This window comes from Pleurodeles waltl, chromosome 5 (assembly GCF_031143425.1).
Source record: "Pleurodeles waltl isolate 20211129_DDA chromosome 5, aPleWal1.hap1.20221129, whole genome shotgun sequence".
NCBI classification, from domain to species: domain Eukaryota; kingdom Metazoa; phylum Chordata; class Amphibia; order Caudata; family Salamandridae; genus Pleurodeles; species Pleurodeles waltl.
Window position 1 is genome coordinate 1,041,247,382 of NC_090444.1, and position 22,375 is coordinate 1,041,269,756.

A 22,375-nucleotide genomic window follows, 5' to 3' on the forward strand; every position below is an offset into this window, starting at 1 on the left:
ATGTTTTCTCTGATGTTTTATGAAAACAAGTCCTAGAAAATCACAGTGACTGCAGAACTGGTTAGGAGAGGTGCACCCTTCCTTGTTGCCAGTGCACAACATAGCCTTGTTACTTTGGATTGGTGAGGCACTGACTAACTTTTTAATTTTTAAACTAACTGACAACTTAGGATGCTTACATTTTAACATCTCAGTACCGCCTTCTAAAGATAGCTATCCCACAACTGCATTAAGCCCAGCAGCAGGCCAGCTGGGTCTTTCATTAGCTCGATAAAACCTCCACATGTCTTCCTAAGATTTAATTGCCAAAAAGAGGCAGTAATGGGGAAAAGGAAGTCGGCCAATAAACCTCCGAGGCACCGAAACCAAAAAAGCCCACCAGATTATTTACGGATAGCTGCACAATGAGTAAAATAGATCTTTCAATCAAGAAGGTTGAGACTACTTAAAACCCAGAAAAAGTGTTTTGTCTACATCAGGTTAGCAACCTGCCTAGAATTACAAAACTAACTAAAAAAAAGACCAACTCGTATAACAGTAAATTTCTCTAGTTCCCAACTAGGAAGTAACAACGTAGCAGAGAAAACGATAGAGCAGAAAGATTGATTCTACCATAGCAAATAAAAGTTTTATTCTGTAAGACTGTAATATCAGAGCTAATGACCATATTTAAGAAATTGATGATTTAAGTGGCTGCGATTTCCACTGGTACTCCATCAATGAATATTGGTACTAGAAGTATGGATATGGCCAATGAAATTCAAACCTCAAGGGCTGCCCAAATAACCTTTGGGAGGATAGCTCGTTCTGTACAAGGATAAGGGTACATAGCCCTCCCAGACACCCTATTTACACACATTGGCATATTATGACTAGAGTAGGAGAGACATCATCCTATAAAAAGCTGCCGAAGTAAACCAGTTGATTGGAAATTATAGGGAAAATGAGCTGGTTAAAAATCACAGGTCTCTTGCCTTAAATTAAATTCAGGTTTAAAAGGGGGTAGTATACATGACTAATGTCGCCAAACTAGCTGTGCAGCCAGGAGAGGAGGAAGATTCCTTAATAAACTAGACAAATCATTAGACCATTAAAAGTCTCTCACTATTTTACAGTGACAAGATCAGACACACAGAAGGCTGTAGAATGCACCTTATCCATAGCCCAGTACAAATACATTGAACTAACTTTAACATCTCAAGACTTGGTAGATGTTCAGAAGCAGCAGGTGCTCTGACATCGCCTGCAACAAATTCTCCTATTCTGTTTAAGTACAGTACCTTTGTAATAGGCTCTGCTTTTATAAAGTGGTCCAATAGCACATCTTCCCAGCTCCGGAGGCATTCGGGCCTAGAAAGAGTGGATTGACGGAGAAACGGGAAAGACAGTCCCTCAAGCCCATTCTGTAGAATATTATGATATGACTCTGAGTGAACTACATCTATTATCCCACAAAAAGATCTCAGAGCTGAAGGTGAAATGAAAGGAGTACCACACAGTATAAGTGAGCGAGAAAACATTTAGGTGGTCATTCTGACCCTGGCGGTCTTTGACCGCCAGGGCGGAGGACCGCGGGAGCACCGCCGACAGGCCGGCGGTGCTCCAATGGGGATTCCGACCGCGGCGGTAAAGCCGCGGTCGGACCGGCACCACTGGCGGGCTCCCGCCAGTGTACCGCCGCCCCATAGAATCCTCCACGGCGGCGCAGCTTGCTGCACCGCCGCGGGGATTCTGACCCCCCCTACCGCCATCCGGATGGGCATTGCAGGGGCCCCCGTAAGAGGGCCCCTACATGTATTTTGACAGTGAAATACGCGACGGGTGCAACTGCACCCGTCGCACAGCTTCCACTCCGCCGGCTCGATTCCGAGCCGGCTTCATAGTGGAAGCCTCTTTCCCGCTGGGCTGGCGGGCGGTCTGAAGGCGACCGCCCGCCAGCCCAGCGGGAAAGTCAGAATTACCGCCGCGGTCTTTCGACCGCGGAACGGTAATCTGACGGCGGGACTTTGGCGGGCGGCCTCCGCCGCCCGCCAAGGTCAGAATGAGGGCCTTAATCTTTATAAGCCCAATTCCTAAATCATCACACACAGATTAAGTGAACAGATGTGCTGAACACAACTTCATGGACTGTAATAGGCCTAAAATAAAGCTTACTGATCTCCATTTGGGGATTTTCAAAGACAAATTTGATATTTCTATTTTTCAGAAGACTGGTGCATTGACCATTGTTATTAGAATGGGCACAAAATCCTTGAAAATAGCAAGGCCCTTGGTATAGGGAGAGGCTCTTATCGATATATCTTAAAACATCTCTAAATTGTAAAGGAAAGACATCCTATTACATACTAGAAATAACCCTCTCACCTACAGGAATTAGAACACACACTTATATTGTATATATAATATTGGAGTCAAAAGAAGGAAGGAATCTAAAATCATAATCCAGTTTGAATTCCATTTGAAGCATGAAACTGATAAGGGCTCAGAGATACTAGCAGGAGATTTTACTATTGCGTATGAACTTCTAGACAGCTCAGAATATGCCATCACTGAAGCAGAAGATAAGAAGTGGAGCATATCTAGATTAGAGCTACTCCTCACTAAAAACGGTCGGTCTTGCCAATCCAATAGTATTAACAATGTCACTAGGCCTTACAAAAACTGCAATAGCTGTTTTTAGGTCAGGCACCAAGGGCAAGTAATTCAAACAAGCAGAATCAATTACATCATTCTAGATCTCCATCTTTGGCCAGCTGTGAGGAACAAAGGTGGTAATTTATCCCAGGGAAAATGATCACAGCGCTCTGCACCTAAAGATGTTAGGAATGTTAACTCTTGAAACAGGCCTACCAGCAAATTCAATAAAGAATTGGGTGTCTCAAACAACAAGCATGCAATAAAATGGCCATATGTTCACTGCCTTCCGAAGATTCTTTTGTGCATCTATGACATAGTCACTGTTGTTAGCTCAGGTAACAGATGCCCAACTATACTTGATCAGTACAGTTCATAGGAAATCATATTCATCCTTAAAAGACCTCTTTTTTATAGAATATTTGGGCCCTTGGCTCTATCAGCCAAACAGATGAACTGATTCAACAAATGAGGCAAAGAAAAATGTATATAATAGTAATGACATGCAAAAATGTAGGAATGGTGAGACAGGCAATGAATCTCTATAATTGCACTCAGAAGCCAGCAAAGATTAAGTCGAAAATCTCCTGTTTGGAGGAATTAACCACTGCAGTGACGGCCAGTGACAATAAAACCTTGTGGCACATCGTCACAAATGGGAGTCGCTAAAATAAAATCAAGGTTGAATATTATTTACAACTGCAGACTTGGGGAAAATATTTTAGAATTTTAATTACAATGGCTGAGTCAGAGAAGCTGTGGAACAGAGTAAAGTGAATTGGGTCATATTTTCAAACCTTTTCTCCCTTTAGAGATATCCCTAAATGAAATTCTTGATGTTTCATATGCATCTGAACTTCATATTTGGGCAACCTATATCAGTTCCTTCTCTAACTCTGTATTGGCGGGAGCTGAAATATCTCTATTTTGGAAAGGGACCAACATAATTCTGATATAAGAAAATGGCACCCAGGAAAACCTATCTAACTATAGCCCAATCAGCCTAATAGTGTACACAACTTTTTTTGTTGCTGTAATTGTGAAAATTACGAAAGTGGATGGAGGAAAATATGATTTTATCAGACTTTCATGCTGGATTTAGAAGAAAGGTTAGCATACTCAGTCAAGTTTTGAGATTCTGAGTAATTAATTGGAAAGCTGTGACATTAATCAAGGGCCAAACTTATGGGGGCTCTGTTGATCTCCGGTCAGCTTCTGATCCTCCACCAAGACTAACAGTACTTGGAAAAATAGGTGCACCAGATAGTATTCTTTCTATACAGGGAGTGCAGAATTATTAGGCAAGTTGTATTTTTGAGGATTAATTTTATTATTGAACAACAACCATGTTCTCAATGAACCCAAAAAACTCATTAATATCAAAGCTGAATATTTTTGGAAGTAGTTTTTAGTTTGTTTTTAGTTTTAGCTATGTTAGGGGGATATCTGTGTGTGCAGGTGACTATTACTGTGCATAATTATTAGGCAACTTAACAAAAAAAAATATATACCCATTTCAATTATTTATTATTACCAGTGAAACCAATATAACATCTCAACATTCACAAATATACATTTCTGACATTCAAAAACAAAACAAAAAGAAATCAGTGACCAATATAGCCACCTTTCTTTGCAAGGACACTCAAAAGCCTGCCATCCATGGATTCTGTCAGTGTTTTGATCTGTTCACCATCAACATTGCGTGCAGCAGCAACCACAGCCTCCCAGACACTGTTCAGAGAGGTGTACTGTTTTCCCTCCTTGTAAATCTCACATTTGATGATGGACCACAGGTTCTCAATGGGGTTCAGATCAGGTGAACAAGGAGGCCATGTCATTAGATTTCCTTCTTTTATACCCTTTCTTGCCAGCCACGCTGTGGAGTACTTGGACGCCTGTGATGGAGCATTGTCCTGCATGAAAACCATGTTTTTCTTGAAGGATGCAGACTTCTTCCTGTACCACTGCTTGAAGAAGGTGTCTTCCAGGAACTGGCAGTAGGACTGGGAGTTGAGCTTGACTCCATCCTCAACCCGAAAAGGCCCCACATGCTCATCTTTGATGATACCAGCCCAAACCAGTACTCCACCTCCACCTTGCTGGCGTCTGAGTCGGACTGGAGCTCTCTGCCCTTTACCAATCCAGCCACGGGCCCATCCATCTGGCCCATCAAGACTCACTCTCATTTCATCAGTCCATAAAACCTTAGAAAAATCAGTCTTGAGATATTTCTTGGCCCAGTCTTGACGTTTCAGCTTGTGTGTCTTGTTCAGTGGTGGTCGTCTTTCAGCCTTTCTTACCTTGGCCATGTCTCTGAGTATTGCACACCTTGTGCTTTTGGGCACTCCAGTGATGTTGCAGCTCTGAAATATGGCCAAACTGGTGGCAAGTGGCATCGTGGCAGCTGCACGCTTGACTTTTCTCAGTTCATGGGCAGTTATTTTGCGCCTTGGTTTTTCCACACGCTTCTTGCGACCCTGTTGACTATTTTGAATGAAACGCTTGATTGTTCGATGATCACGCTTCAGAAGCTTTGCAATTTTAAGAGTGCTGCATCCCTCTGCAAGATATCTCACTATTTTTGACTTTTCTGAGCCTGTCAAGTCCTTCTTTTGACCCATTTTGCCAAAGGAAAGGAAGTTGCCTAATAATTATGCACACCTGATATAGGGTGTTGATGTCATTAGACCACACCCCTTCTCATTACAGAGATGCACATCACCTAATATGCTTAATTGGTAGTAGGCTTTCGAGCCTATACAGCTTGGAGTAAGACAACATGCATAAAGAGGATGATGTGGTCAAAATACTCATTTGCCTAATAATTCTGCACTCCCTGTAATGATATGACTGTATAATAGCAATTATGCTGAAGTGAGATGGGGAAATGGGTGAAGTGACTAGCAGCATAGGGATAGTGCTGGGGAACCGCATGATTGCACGCTAGTCTACCCTCACTTTACATAAATGAAGTTGTGAACTATTTAGATATTGGCTGTAATGATTCTCCAAAAATAGGGAACTATGAGGGTCCAGCCTTGTTATTTGCAGATGATACCCTCCTAATTTCAAAACCACTGTCAGGTCTGCAGATACTGCCTGACTGGTTTATGTACTTATGCAAAGAGCGAGGGTTAGAACTGAACCTGGCATAAACAATTATATGGCTTTCAATTCCTAAAGAACGTGCAAGGATTTACTGAAGGTGAAAGAGACAAAAATAAAGCATATCATAGCTTTTAAATACTTAGGATTAAAAGTGACCAACACTATGTCATGTTTCCTACAGAGGTGGGAGCACATGCAGCCAACAGCATAATGCTGTGGCAATTCTGAAAGTGTTAGGGTCAATGACTAAATGATCTTTCTTTCCGGCTTCAGAAATGTATAATGTTAAGGCTCTGGTGGTAAGTCTTTATAAGACTAAGTTATGGGTTCATACTAAAGTCTCAAATATATTGAAAATATATTTATGAAATCTTATCAGTCCCAGTCCCAGAGCGCACCGCCCTTCCCTTAAATGTGGATAAAGGGCAAAAACCTACAGCTCTCAGAGTGAATATTAGACTCTTACTCCATTATAGAAGGCTACGGCAAACGGAAGAGCTGGCCATTTGCAGACTAGGCTTAGAACCACTAATAAAAGCTGATTACCACATAGACATCCATGCTGTACACGCTAGCTTTGGATAGCTTGTAGCTTATTCAGAGAAGGGCACTCTGGATATCCATGGACAAACTAAACGAGAAATTTTGGGCCCATGCATTAGAGGGAGAAATAATGTAAGCAAAGAAGTGTCTCTGGCCAGTTCCCATTACCATTTGCTTTTGTTTCTCTTTTTCATAACATAGTGCCTCCACCTGCTAAACAACTGTATGTCACATTAAAATATGAGATTCTGCCATTTAACAGCTACTACAGCAGATGGACCAAGAACAGTGTGTCAATGACAGATGTCCCACATGTAAATCTGACTAAGAATTGGATTCCCATTTAATGTGATCTTTGCATTTATTTATGACAATTCAGGCAGGGAACAGATTGTACCAACTGGTCGCATACCAGGGAAAAGAAACCATGTAGTGGCATTAAGAATTTTAAGATCAGCCAAAGGGTGAACCAATTGTCTTCAGTGTCACAAAATATTTTCTGTCTACATGAAATATAAGAAGGAATTATTGTGTGTTGGAAGTTGACCACCCAACAGATGCATTGATTCATAGACTTTTAATGTGTTATATTTGTAAATCCTTTTATGATCTGTGATGATATTTTAACTATGATGGGACACTTTATAAAAACTTTATATTCATGAATTGTAGTTTAAGCACGTGCTTGTTGTTTATTTGGGCTTACCCCAAATAAACTCCTTTTAGTAGGATGTGATACTGATGTGGTGGTTTGGGAGGGAAACTTACTGTATTGTAGAAAGATGAGCATTGAGTGTGAACCTTTCAGAAGCATTTCCACACCATCCTGCTCTGATTCACTTCTGCACTTTTCCAGTGTAATCATTACATTTAGCTTCATGTATAATTCTACAACAGTGGCTTAAAACATCCCATTGTGGCTGCATTTCTAGAGTTTTTTGGCCTTTTCCTTAAGGACACATGGGACTGAGCTAAAGAACCTGAGTTCCTTACCTTGAGCATTTCCATGCTTGGTGCACAGGCTGATCTGTCCCTTTGTGAACCCCCATCTTTGCTAGGTGATTGTCATTTCTGCATGGTGAAACATAGGTGTTTTGGGCCTCTTAGCATCTTTGCCACCTGCGATTAACTAAAACATAATCACCATGGGAATTGATCCTCCATTTCTCGTAAGAATGTCTCTTTCTAAATCTCATCTAGTCCCTTCTAGTATTCCTTCTAAACCACCCTGCTGGTTATTTCCTAGTAAACTTTACTGCTCTGATAAGTGTTTTTTTGTTGTAGCAATTACTACAAGATTGGCTGAGATCCTCTGCCGGTAATTTTGGGCTTTGAGGTATTTCCTCTTCACACTGTGAATCATTAGTACTTCATTCTGACATTGGAAAACCCTTTGCTTTGCTCTCTCTTCTTAGGTTCTGGAGATGCTTTTTTGGAAGGTCAATAAAGTGCTTTGTACCAAAATGAAAAAAAATCAGTGCGATCCCAAAAACATGCCAGTAGAAAATGCAGAGAAGCAATTTTGTTTACTGAACATGGGTCAGGTGTGCTGATCTCTTCCGAAGATAGTGCCATGGGGCATACACCGTACAGCTATGTAGTACTCAGAGAGCTGCAGTTATATCATATCCAATGTTTACTTATGTTTGGTATGTGTTCCCAATATTATGGGATCAGATAGAGGTAATATGGGGCCCACTAACATAGTAACTTAGGTTCTGTTAATCCTGTTTTCTCCCTCTGACTACACATGCTTCTGCTCCTTTTCATAATTAGGACAAGGTGTTGGGCTGGATTGATAATGCATATAGAGCACATCTGCCCAGTTGAGAATGCAGGTTGTTTCTTTCCCATTACAATTTACTACCTCTGCATGAGGAATGAAATAAGTGAAAATAAATTAAATATTGCCAAGAAACCCATTATCTCAACCCCATTACCAAACTACTTTTTCCACTGTTTTTTATAATGCTTGACACAATTGATTCTTTTATTTTGAAACCACCCTGACATTCCTGTGTAGGCCACGTCCTCTGTCTGTGCAAGTCCCGTCAATTTGTGTTTATGGTTTTCTTAGTACTTTTATGTGGCTGTGTCAGTTTCTGGGTTATGGGTAGAGCTTTTCGCATAATGCCCTAAAGAATAACCCATAAGATGTTTTTGCCTTCAATTGGAACAGTACACATTCTTATATTAAAACAAGGAGCAACAGAAAATGTTGAAGTATATGCAATAGATTATAATCATACACCCCTGTATCTTTTCGTATGAAATTTAACTTGGAGCCCAAAATGTTATGCTCACTCTCAAAAAGCAGGAATTGCTTTCTGGACATTAAGGCACATTTACCTGTATTCTGTGGAACATGCCACTTCAGGATATAGAACTTCAAACTGTAGTCTCCCTCGGTATGGTCAGCAGCTTTCAGTCATATTTGATATAAAAGCAGCTCCAACCCTTTTTCAGCCAGGGACCTTTCTTTTTCTTCTGGCTTTCTGACTGCTTTTATTTTTTTGGTCTGGAGGGGTGGGGAGGTGCTCATCTTTGTAAACTTACAAGTCACTGACAGTAAACTCTTTGTTTTTATGTAGCCTATGCTTCCATGTTTCAGTTTGAACATCCTGTGTTGAGTGTAAATGTGGGACTTCCTTGACTCAGCCAACTCCTGTTAGTAGATTTAAAGTGAGAGAGAAGTGAAAATTTAATATAAACCTTCAAGACAACATTTTCAGAAGCCTGCCATAATACATCAAGTACCAGTTGCATATGAATGCTCAGTTGTCAAAGTATTTAGGGAAATGTAGATTGCCTCCCTGTAGCACCAAATGTCACTTGGGTTGTGGTTGTGATTGCTGAGCCATGCCGGTTTGTCACAATACGTTCACAGCATCACGGTGATGTGATTGGTTTACATTTGCTACATGTAAAATACATGTTAGTACATGAAAGGTTATCCATTCATTGATGTTGTAAACTTGACAAACCCTGGGAATGCCACGTTAAAACATGTTTCTGATTTTTTTTTAATAAGCAATTCAAAAGAAAATCAGCTGATGCCAAAGGAGTATCCACATGCTTTCATTTTCTATATACACACAATAACCTAATGTATGACTGACTGGATGTTTTCTTTACTTAAATTCTCTAGGTGTATGTGATCCCATATATTTTAAAAACATTTAGCCAAAACAAAAGCAAGGTCTTAGTGAAGATAGAGGAAGCTAGAAGTCCTGCCAAAAATCTAAAAAATAATTGTTTTTCTTCACTTGTTTGTTAAAATTGTAATTTCTTAGTGTTTACTTTCAGTGACCATACTGACAACTAATGGCCAAATGGAACACTAGGTGGTTCTTTCAAGAGTGCTCAGACGACTTGCTGGTTTTCTTAACCATTGACTAACTGGGGCCTATTATTCAGGCTTCTCCTCCATAGTAAAATGGTAAAAGAGGTCATAGGTTACTGTTGAAGGCTCTGACTTTTCTTATTGTTCAGCTTCTACCTTTAGTACAAAAGCACAGCTTCTACAAGAGGCAGCTAAATAAAATATGGTCAAGAATGCTGAAAACATATCTTACCTAAAAAAGATAATCTATTCCTTTGGTGAACTGACTGGTTAATATTGAAAGCAAAATCCATGTTAACAAAAATCTATCTTTTCCATATGAAGTATATATTGTCAATCTTTGTGCTCCTGTTGCAGTTGCTGCATGAATATTGGATGGTACTTAGAGATCATGTGTCTGCCATTGATGAACTTGCAATGGCAACAGAGCGTTTACGAGTGCGTCATCCTGAAGAACCAAAGCCTAACCCACCCGTCCTTCACATCATCGAGCCCCATGAAGTAAGTAGTGAGTACAATAAAAAAAATTCTGTGCTTATAATATAATATACATTATAATTAGTAAAAGATCAGAATTTTATACACTGTTGATGCTGTGGTCCCCAGTTTTATCTCTGCTGTTGTGAAGTCAGTTCAGCAGAAAGAGCTTTTAAGAAGTCCCTATTTGCCAGTCTTCCATTACAGTTTAGAACAGATCTGCATGTGCTAATTGGCTCATTTCCTGACTCCTGGAAAATGCCTTTATAGGGGATGGGAGTATTCTGGTGTTCTGTTAGATAGTTTCTGCATTGTAGCATCTTTATTGACAATCCTAAATGTTAGAATAATCCCTCATTGCATGCGTAGGTAATGGATCCCATCTTCAATGCTTAATCCAAGGAGTGTATACATTTAACGTGTCCAACATATCTACATGTGCTGGATTTAGATCTCAGTATAAAAACATAACACTAGAAATCTACATTAGACCATCATATCCTAGCCTGGAGCTATGTGTGTGCTGATTAAAGTTCAAATGAGACCTGACATGACTGGCGTAGCTTTGAAAAAGTTCATCCATAGGTCACCTGGATGAATCTTAATGAAGGTCCTTCAGTTCATAAGAAAGGGTTACTTCTAGTCCTACATGCTAATACTTTTCATTAAAGTCATTAACAGCCCATCCACGTCCCCAGCTTTTCTCAGCCATATGAATTTACACATTTTCCTATAGCATTTATCTCCGGCTATCTGAGGAGCATCTGACTATGCAGTGAATGTTGGGAATGGAAGCCTCTTTCTCAGTGTGAAGCCTATCGTACTTTACTTTACCCTCATGCACCACACACTAAGCAGCAAGCAATGTAGTTTTGTAATGGTTTGCTATTGTTTTCAGGGATTTAAATTTGGCTAAGCTTGGTGTGATGTATAGGGTGCCCTATTACACCGGACCTGTTAAATTCACACTAATTTTGAAAGAAGTGATCTGGGACCTTGGTGCACAGTGAGGAATTATCCTAATATTTAAGACTTCAATAAAGATCATCACGATGCATAACCAAGGCTACAAGTAATCAGCTGTTTCATCTTATGCTACAAAAAATTATCAGGAAAAAAGTTTACTCTTGTGTTTCCATTCATTACAAAGACACCTTGGGCTTTGTTTGAATTTATTTTCTGTTTTGATTTGCAATTCCTGTACTGGACGACCTTCAGCAAGGATGCATGCATCTGATCCCTATGTCTCCTTTTTCAGTACGACCAGGAACAAACTGGACTATTCAGAATAAACACATAAAGTAGGTTGCAGAGAGTTCGCTAAGTCAGGTGTTTTATTCCTATTGTTTTACTAGAGAACAATTACTGGAGCTTTAAGCCATAACTTAGACCCATTTGAGCAAATGTAGTTGCTACTGTGGAATCATTCATAATGCTAATCTTACCCCTCTGACCTCTACCTGGGAAGTCGATTGGTCTTGTTTCCAAACAAGTACCGATATATTCTTTATTTAAAAATGCTCTGGCCATGGTGAAGTATTTAGCATAACATTTGCCTGAAAGTTCCCCCTGGTGTGTAACTGACAGTAGTGGCAAACTACCAACGTTTCTAGCAGATGTGCATCTACCCCTGTGTGGACTCACCTTGCCAGTATAAGCACATCCAACTTCCAGGAGCCATTCCAACCTGGAACCATTCACTTCACAGGAATCTCAATTAGCAGACCCACTCATTTCCTCTGAGGGCTCCATTCAAAATCTTTAGTCCATGTAAAAAAACCTTAGTGTGTCTCTTCGTCACTTCTCCACAGAGACTGGTGGACATTGAAGACACCATATCTGTCACAGGGTTGAAGGCCCAGAAAGTTGTGCATATGTTGGAAGATGCTCAGCCTTGTGTGCGTGTGTTAGAAGATGCTCAGCGAGTGTCCTTTTGTATCAGCAGGACCTCTATTGGCACAATAAATATTAAGACACTTCAGATACAGCTTTCTTCCTAGAGGGGCCAATTGAACTTACTGTACTTGATTAAACTTGTGTTAGTTCTACCTTTAATGGGAAAACTTTCTGAACAATTACAACAACAAAAAATAATGGGATCACTTGTAGAGATAAGTTTGGCAAGCAATGATGCAACACAATTGTTTATCACAGAAATTATTCGATGATTGAGTTCCACAAAGGGCCCATAGAAGTAGTCTTGTTTGCTTAAGTTATGAAAGATGTAATACAGCAATAATAATACTTTTTCTTTTTTTATATATATTTTACTCCCTTCCATTATCTTTTTGTAGCTTTGAATGTCTATTTCTCGGTTTCTGTTATGCATAATTGCATATTTCTCTTGTGAATCTGGCTACTCTCCAGATTGGATCCAGAAGCTCTTGCAGAAGCTCCTGTTTTCCGTCAGGTGCTGCCTTCTGCCTGCGTTGTGACTCTGTCCTGCCTTTGAACATGAAGAAATAGAGTTGAATATAGGCACCACCCCCATGTGCTGATTTCCATTCCTCTTTTTTCATGCCCTTTGGTGTGGACCAAGAACTTAGCTCGTTTGATTTTTCAACTAGTTCTGAAATTTAACTTAAAATATTTTGACAGTGTTTAGAGATATCACACACCAAAACTACAGGTTATATACTGTGCCGCACATTTTACAAGCGGAGGTCTGTCATGAAGCCAAGCATGACTCCAAAGCCTGAAACTAATGCAGGACTTTGCAGTTGTTTTGTGCTTACTGTTGGTTTTGCATCTGCTAATGTTGTTTGTTGATGTTCAGTTTCATGTTGTCATTCTCAAATGGCGTAGGGATTTTAGGCCTGCCGGTGAGGCTGCCATGTCTATTGCCCCAACATATGGCCACCATTATGAATATTTCCAGCAACCCTATTCTGTTTCTTTCTCACAGTTTTTATATCCTGTGGACTTACCTCAAAGATATTAGAGTGCTATACTTGAGCATCAATTAGTTACATAAGGACACCTGCATTTTTGTTTTTTTGTTTGTTTAGGCATGGGGAGATTAAGTGAATTGACCAGAATCACAGCATGTTGAGCTGACACAAAGACTTGAAAACAGGGCCCCCAGTTACAAAGTCAGCGGGTTTGACTGTTACACCACATCCTCTGTTGCTGTCTTGGAATGTCAATGGGCTTAATAATAAAGTGACAAGGGTGGTGATATCGAACGATGCCAAGCATCACTCACTTGACTTTTAAAAGAGGCCCATTTATTCGAATCGCACTGATCGTTGCCTATTCTTATGTTCTAGACCCAGGTTTCACCCGGAGCTCTAGTGGTGTTGGCATTTTATTCTGTAAAAATGTCCCTTTTATTGTACCCGGCAAGACTCCTGTGACTGATACATTATGGAGACAGGGACAGCCTGAGGGCAGTCCTTTCCTGCTTGATGTATATGACCATCTACCGAGGCAAAACCCCACCGTGTACTCTAGTATTAGGAGGTGACTTGAATGAAGTGATGGACCCAAAGCTAGGTAAACACTCGTCAAGCATTTGACTCGCACAAACACCTCTTAAAAATATTCTGTAACATCATTGTTCTGTTGGATACAGGGTGAAATCTTCACTCCTCTTTTTGGGACTAATTCTTTTAAAAAGCATATGATACATTCGCAAGACTAGGCTATTTTCTATCCCCAAGCTTGCTGCACATTTGCTGTATAAGCTCACCAAATTACAAGTGGTACCCAGGCCACTCAACCCATTTTCCTCCTGTTGGAACAGGCTAATATACCTTTTGGTAGCTTGTGGAGGCCCAAGGCTAACCAGTGAAGATTTTTCTGGCCACCTAGCCTAAGTGACTGACTCTCATTTTCTTACCAACGCAGACTGTCGGGTCTCCTAACACTTTTTGAGAAGACTTTAAGCCTATTCACAGTGGCCATGCAATGAGATATATCTCCTGCATCAAGGGAAATAAAAGGTAGGTGATAGTGCTCCTTTAAGGTAACCTACTAAAGCTGGAAGCAGGAAGTCTTCTTGACCCATACAGATGAGAGTAGAGCGTTATTTAGGGAAATTAGTATGCATTGAAAATATGTGGCCAAAGTTTTTCCTTCTTACTGTGCCAAACGTTAAAGCCACAGCCCTTTTCTCACACAGTTGTTTGATGTGGAAAGAGACTAATTGTATCTTGAGTTCTGATGATACTTTTAATGAAAGATTCCTCTCCACAGACTAGCTCCTGGGGGCCAGACTGTATTTAGACAATTTTGTAGCAGTTCGCTACACATCAAGTGGTGTCCTGCAGCTCCAAGCTGGCTCCTTGCTGGCCCAGAAGTGACAAAATGTAGCCACACATAACACCACCTGTGCGGCATGACCTCAATTTCTTTCTTTCCACACCTTCTGATTTGTCCAGAGCTCAACTCTAAACTTTGTTAATTTTTGTTTTTGTTCTCAACGATTTCAAAACGTTTTCCACAAAGTGCTAGGGAACAGTGTCCCCACTGAAAATACCAGGATTCAAGCCATGCCACAACTGCAAGAAGCAGGCATTGGCCCTTGACCTGTACAAGTTGTGCCTTTGGTGCTTGGGCTCTAGACACAACTCAAAGTTGGGTGATAAATGCACTGTAATTCACCTGAAGGCGATTTCAGACAAGGATGAGAAGTTTCATGTTGCTGAACTCCAGAAGTTTCTGCCTTTGTGCAGATCATACTCCAAGACTTAGGCCCTGTATTGGTCCCAGGCCATTTCTGTGACCTCTTCCCACTCGAAGTACCCCAAGACCAAATTCAAGGTCAAGCATAAGAAAGTGAAGCACAACTCAGACCCATCCCGCCACTCTTACTCCAAAGGGAAGGCACAAGGGTGTCAAGATGTCAGTCTCACTCCATCGAGGTCACAGAGTTGATTCCTCAGTTGGTCCCGACGCATCACGAGTTCCTTGGACTGTCATCAACCTCACAGTAGATGGAGGCCTTCAAGAGGTCACGCTGCAAATTTTTTGTGTGCTTTAAGATTCTTCTTGGCGTGCCTTTGGACCCTATGGGACTTCAGGAGACTTCAGTTGGATTAGCAGTAGTGGGTCACTCCCCAGTGCAGTCTATCCCTGACTTTATCACAGACTTCCACTACGGTCCTGAGACCCACATCAGTTCTGGTTGCCCCGATGCAGAAGCTGGTGCCACCAGCTTATGATCTAGTGCTGATGCTGATGTCAGATCCCAAACAGACATTGTCTCAAGCTCAATCAATTTTGCTTATGTGATAAAAAGTTAAACATTTTGTGATGCACCCAGATACAAACCCTGTGCCTGTACTGCATCACAGCTATAGGCAGAGGTTTCAGTGTCTGTTTGGCTCAGATCTTGTGTCATAGCATGGTCCAGCCTATGAATAATGATCATGTTGATAACGAGGAGGATGACTTGCCTCCCCCCTTACACTGATTATGCCTTATATCTTGATTTTTAAATTGCCAGTAGCTTAATAACTCACCTGAAGCACAGCTTGTCTCGCCACATTTGCCATCAACGAAAGAAAGTGCCTCGTTTGCAGTGGTGGCTTGGAGGGCTGCCTAGGTGCGAGAATTACACCCTCTCTCCAATGAGCTGTAAACTAATGTCTGAAGTTCTGCAGCCTAAGGTGACAACATCTGAGCGAGCTCCTGCTCACATGTATTGATACTCTCCCAATATTCTGATGGGTCCCTGGTCAAAACCATGTTCTTGTCTGCCGGTTAGCTAGTAGGTGGACAGATGTCATAAGCTGGCACCTGGTGATTCAGGCTTTCTCACCAAGCACCCTATTCTGGAGGCCTCAGCCAGTAAGATTAACCCTCACTAGTTTCCACTTGTGCTCTGGATACAAAACGAATTAACCCAAAACGAGTCATAGATTTGGCAAACATGTTTTTCTACACCAGCTTGGCACTGTGATCCATAAACGCAGCCTGTCTGTTAGGCCAATACACACATATCCTTTAGGACATGGGTGACAATATCTTGCGAGTAGTTCCGAAGGAACTTTGGGACTCTCTGGCCCAGACAATACATGACAGGCATGTTATGGCCAACAAAGTTATTTATGCTGGTTTGGATATAATAGACTGCATTGGCAGGCCCGTTGGTACAATTGTTTTCCTTCTTAGATATACCTGGATGAGATCCACCAGATTCTTTGGTGATATACAGACTTTGTTGATGGATATGGCCTTTGATGGGTCTTGGCTCTTCGGAAAGAAGGCGGACTCTGCGTTCAAACACTTTCAAAACAGCAGATCTAACGCTCACTCTCTGACCCCCTGAACACCTTACAGTGGAAGGACAAATTCAAAATGCTCACAGTGGCCCAGATCCAATCTTCTCTTGACCTGGGAGACTGGAGGGTTCCTTGAATTTGCAGGAGGTGCATTTTCATATACCCATTCTGCAGTTCCACAGGTGGTTCCTGTAGTTGAAAGTGAGCCAGGAGCATTTTCAGTTTGCCATGGCTCCGCTTTTGCCTCACCATTGCTCCTCTTATCTTCATGAAAGTGATAAAGGTAGTCGCTGCCCATCTTCTGAGGTCAGTGGTTCCTGTATTCCAATACCGCATGGACTGGTTTCTGAAGGGGGCTTGCGGCAGTTGGTCTTGGACCACCTCTCGACAACAGCTAAACTTTTCAACATTAATAAGCCAAAGTCCCTTCCACCTTAATACCTTCTTTTCTTTGGGGTGTTCCCAAACACCTTGGAGTTCAGGGCTTTACTCCAACAACAATGAGTTTAGGATACCCATTTTTTTATGGCTTGTGAATGTTTTTGTTTTTATTTTTCCTGTGTGTTTTTAATTGTTCATGAAATCGTGTGTTTATCTTGTGTCTTTTATGAATTGCTTTGAAAGTGATAGATTAAAGATTATTGATTGATTGATTGATTGAGTCTAGGATAATAGGGCTTTGATCCCAGTGTTTCATGATGGATTCTGGTGAGGGTGCTGTTAGCCCTTTTTGCCTCATCCTCGTGCATCCTTCTTTTCACTTCATGTTGCACGTGCAAGCTATGGAGTGGTATCTGAACGTCCAGTAGACCCAGCATCAAAGCCGCCTTTTTTTTTTTTTTTTACACCATCCTGGTCTTGGAGGAGAGGTCTCAACATCTGCTGTGCTGGCTGACCAATCACAGTCTATCTTGCGCCGGGCTACTCTCCCTTCCTCACCCTGAGCTGACAGTCATGATGGACACATTGCTAATGTGTTTGGCAGGTCACCTGGAGGAGATGGAGATCAGAGGACTTTGGACACTTGTGGAGGGCAGCTCCACCTCAGCCTACTGGAGCTATGGGCCATTCATCTGGCACTGAAGACCTTGCCTTCCATCAAAAGCATTTCTCGCTACCAGAACCCTATCAGTGAAAGTTATGTATGCTGGACGCTGGGTACACTTTGTAGTCTGGTGTGGTGCTCTGGTGACTGACCACTTACCAGTAAATCTGTTGATCGTCCTTTTTTTCTGTCTTTAGCACACAAAGCCTTGCAGTGGGCACTGCAGAAGGTTATTTGTTTTGCCGGATCAACCATCCATGTTCAAATCACCTGTTGTGATGAAATGTATTAACATTTGACACACACGTTCCCTCCCAAGCCATTTGTGATGCCACAGTTTGACCTTAACATGAGCTTGACAGTCCTCATATGTGTATCCTTTGAGCCTATGCATAGGTGTTCGCTGCTTCACTTGACCTTGAAGACTAGATTCCTCATTACCATTGTCATTTTTTTTTACTTCAAACATGTGTTTATTGAAAGTGGTACAGTACAATTGGGACAGTGCAATAAGTAGGCCTGCAACATATTCAACAAGACATCATAATTCAGCAGACCTTTTAGCACACAGTACAAAAGTGGTGGGGTAACACCCCACAATAGAAGTTGATGAACTGGTACATTGATCATGCCATGTCGGGCACATGCTTACACATTCCCGGAGCAGCATCCGACTAGCAAGTGCTAGTCCAGGCTAATATACCACCAAAACAACATAAAGAAAGACAAATAATCACCATCAAATCAACAATGAAAAGAAGAAGAAACAACTATCAGTAGCAGCATACACCCAAGCGGTACCTCCTCCCCACGATCCCCCATCTGTCACCAAAAGGGGGTAGGAGGTGGGGAGAAGGAAGGGAAGCCCAGTGCTCCAGGAAGAGGGGAAGGCTGAATCACGGATATGCGCCACATAGCCAATACTCATACCAGCAGTTCAAACCTATGTCCCATTTTAGCCCCTCGCATAGGGGGTTCTAGTACTCCCAGTATCCAGTGCTTAATCGAGGCCTCTAGTCATACATCCGTAATCTCCTGTAGTAATCGCAGTATCTCCTCCCAGTAACTCCGTAACCTACAGCACTCCCACCTCATGTGCAAGAATACCACTGGTTTTGCACCGCATCTAGGACACGCAGCTGATCTTCCTGCATTGAACCTGTGCAATCGCTGGGACATTCAATAGGTGTGTAAATAATGGAATTGCGTGTGTTTGAACTATGCATTACTGGCTACCTCCCGGATCTGTGCGCAGGCTCTTGGCCATTCATCCTTTGTGAGAGGCTCGAGCAGATCACCCTCCCATCTGTCACGGACACCAGACATATGTGTCTTGCAACCAACCCTCAGAGCCTTATATAAGCAGGACACCATACCTGTAAAGTAGCCCTGCTCCAGCAGCCGCAGCATCTGCGACTCTTCAGGTTCTGTAGAAAAATCAATCCAGACTTTGTGCGTGCACAACATCTTAACGTATTCTACAAATTGGCCCGGCTGTAGCTGGAAGCGCTCCTGCGCCTCACCAAATGTGAGAAAGACGCCTTTGAGGTACAGATCACCAGCTGTGAAAACAGCCCCCTCATTCCTTTGTGTCAGATCCATCACAGATTGTACCTGGTGCAAGCAGAGCAGCCACTTAAGGAGCAGTGACTTGGAGTATGGAGCCCTATGCATCACATATGTGACTGCCAGACATTTGTCATCTGTTGAACAATAAATGAGCAGTCATCTGGAACCCTGGGCACCCACATCAAGCAGACATGGAGGTCCATGTCAGCACCCCAGTCCACCAATGAGGAGACGTTTCCTCATTCTGGCCCTTGCATACCACTGCACCACGTTTTATAGTATCCTGGCAAAGTAGTACCTCCAGAGATCGGGTAGACCCAAGTCCTCCAGCTCCATGTCCAATTTCAGGTCCTCCAGTTTCACCCAACTCCTCTTACTGGCCCACACCGGGCACACTAGGAAGCTGTTCAGCTTAGTGAAGGTGGACTTCAGCATAGGACAGAGTGAGTTCGGCAGGACATAGAGGCAGTGTGGTAGCAGCACTATCTGACTCAGGGCTAACCTGCCCATTACAGACAGACACAGGCGGTTCGAAAGACAAATAGACTTTTCCAAATTCTCAAGCATCCTACTCATGTTAAGGCGATAATTGGCCTCTGGGGTATGGGCCAGCTGTATTTCCAGATAACAGAAGTGGTCACACTCTCTCTGGAGCCCAGTTGCTGGGAGGGCAGTATGGTCCACCCACACCAGCCCGGCCGAGAGGAAGATCACTGACTTCTGACTGTTAACCCACAAACTGAAAGCCACTCCAAAATCAGCTATCAGTTCACTCACTGAGCAGTCCAGTTGAGTGATGTATAATAGTGCATTGTCTGCATATAAGGGTACCTCATAGGTATGGCCTCCCACTACTACCCCCTCATGTTGCGACACAACTGAATGGCAAGCAGCTCCATCACCAAAACAAAGAGGAAGCAGCGACAGCAGACACCCCTGCCTCATTCTGTGGGTAAACACTCAGAGACTACATTCCCAGTCCGGACGAGCACCAACGGTCTGGTATTTAGCAAGAGCACCCATGACAAGAACACCGGTCCCAGTCCCATTCTCCTCAGGACCTCTCAGAGGTATTCTCAGCTGAGTGTAGGAAAGGCTTTTTCGATGTCCGATGCCACCACTGCAGCCAGAGCATCAGGGTCAGTCACTGAATGTAGCACAAAGGGTAGCCTCTGCAGGTTTATTTGTGTCCTTCTATCTGGCATAAATCAACATTGATCACTGTGCACTAGCTGAGTTACCACCCTGCCCACCCTCGCCGCCAGGGCTTTGGCCATGACCTTTGTATCGACTCTCAGCATGAATGAGCCTTTACAAACTCCCAGCCAGGTTTCGGAAGCATAACAATCTGGGCTTCCCACATAGACGGAGGAAGCAGACCGTTGTGCCTGGACTCTTAAAGCGTCTCCAGGGGGCAGGGCACCAGCAGGCCTGATAATACTCCACTGAGAGCCCATCAGGTCCCGGGGCCTTGTATCGAGCCATATTATGTACCTCTTCCAACTGTTGCTCCTCGTCCAGTCCCTACCCCTGTGTCTCCATAGATGAGGGACCTCTAAATCTCCCAGAAAGCTCCAGGTGTCCATCAGACTATCATAAAGCCCAGCTTGATAAAAGTCCGCCAGATGATCTCAGAAGAACTCATTGAAGCCTACCTGAGTGCCAGCTACAGTTTCATCCTTACTCCTCAATGAGAGGATCAACAGGGGCGGATGTTACAGTTCGAGCAACCACACCAGCATTCTCTCTGGCTTGTCTCCCTCTCTATGCTGTCAATAGTCATGTGGGATCAGACAATCCAGCCTATCCCATATTTTCCCAATGCGTTGCTGTGTCCTCAAGAAGGCCTCCTGTTGCTCCCCATCCATCATTCGAATGGTGTTGAAGGTCTGCTAGAACCCTCTCCTCCTCCGTCAACTCTGCCTCAAATGCGGCGGCGCATGCCAGCAATGCGAGACATACATTCCCCACGTGTCACTACCTTCAGAGCATCCCACGCCATCCTTCTTGTAGCTGTCGGTGATCAGTCTCGAAGTAGTGAACGTTCACCTCCCACCGCTCCTCACAAAAAAGCGCATCTCCCAATGTCTCCATGTGGAGGCACCACAAATGGGCCCTTAGCCAAACTCCAACTGAATGGTCGTTCAGAATATCAGCTGCCAGGACCTCCGACACCAGAAATCTGTCAAGACGACTATAGGTCTCAAGTGTTGGTGTGTGATATGGATATTTCTGCAGCCCCGGATGAGTAGCACGCCATATAGCTGTACAGTGTAGCCGCTCCATCACGCCTTGCACGGTGGACAGCGAATGCGGTTTTGTGCAAGGCTGCATTGGATGCAGATTTAACTGACAATCCAATACACAATTTGAAGTCCTCAGCCCACAGCAAAGGGATTCCAACATAAGAGAGCAGCTCACTCGCCAGTTCCAAGTAGAAGTCTCCATCATTGACTTTCGGTGAATACATATTTAACAAGCATACCTCCACACCATCCAGTAAACCATGCAATACAAAGTACCTCCTTTTAATATCTGCCTTAAAGCCTCAAGCCCGAAAGGGAAATCTGTGGAGCCACGCAAGCCACAATTCCACGGGCATAGCTGGAACATGTGGTAGAGTAGAGCTGCCCCCTTCATTTGCTATGTAGCTTGTGGACCTCGCTTTCCATCAAATGTGTTTCCTATAGCAGTGCAATATGTATTCCCTACCCACACAAGTACATCTGCACCCTATAACATTTCACATACAAATTGAGGCCACAGACATTCCACGTCTCAATTCAAAGTGTGTCAACATCTCAGGTCAGTCTGCTCAACTCCCAACCTCCCCGACTGCACTGCTGCTGCTGCCCCATCCAATTGTAACAACATACCCTATCCTCCCTACCAGGTAAACACGAAAAAACAACTTGTGTCTCCCCAAACCACACAATACCTCCTGAACCCACCCCATTAATGAATCCTCACACACCCACATGTCACATCCAACAACAAATAACCAACATCTCAGTCTCAAACAAATACCCCTAGAGCCATCAGACACGATATGTAAGGGAGTACAAACACCTGGTGCAAACCACGACTGCAGCAGCCCCTAGCGTCCCACCTCTGTTCGCTCACGCACTTTTCACACACCTTGCACCTATACCTCCACAACCACGAACTATCGCAGCTAACCACTCAAAACCCATGCAACAACCGCAGAGGGTGATGTGGCCCTGTCCATTTTATTCAGCATCCACTACACCCATCAAATACCAACACAGTTCCCAGGCATTGTATTGTCCAGACAACAGCAGGCTCTGTCTGTGGGCATTCAGCCCGGACCCGCTGACACTGCAGCACTCAATAATGATTGGTGCAAAGGTATCCCCAGGCATTGGCATTGAAATTTCCATGGACAGTACAGGGCATAATAACATT

The 22,375-nt window shown here is 43.0% G+C and overlaps 1 protein-coding gene across 3 annotated transcripts in view; it reads left to right on the forward strand.

Moving 5' to 3' along the window:
* SHPRH (SNF2 histone linker PHD RING helicase) overlaps window positions 1-22,375 on the forward strand; it is a 746,219-nt gene that overhangs the window by 444,553 nt on the left and 279,291 nt on the right. For all 3 annotated transcript variants that reach the window (XM_069235239.1, XM_069235238.1, XM_069235240.1), the window contains exon 22: window positions 9,989-10,132. In XM_069235239.1, the coding sequence (XP_069091340.1) occupies window positions 9,989-10,132 (144 nt within the window). The remainder of the gene's footprint in view (window positions 1-9,988; window positions 10,133-22,375) is intronic.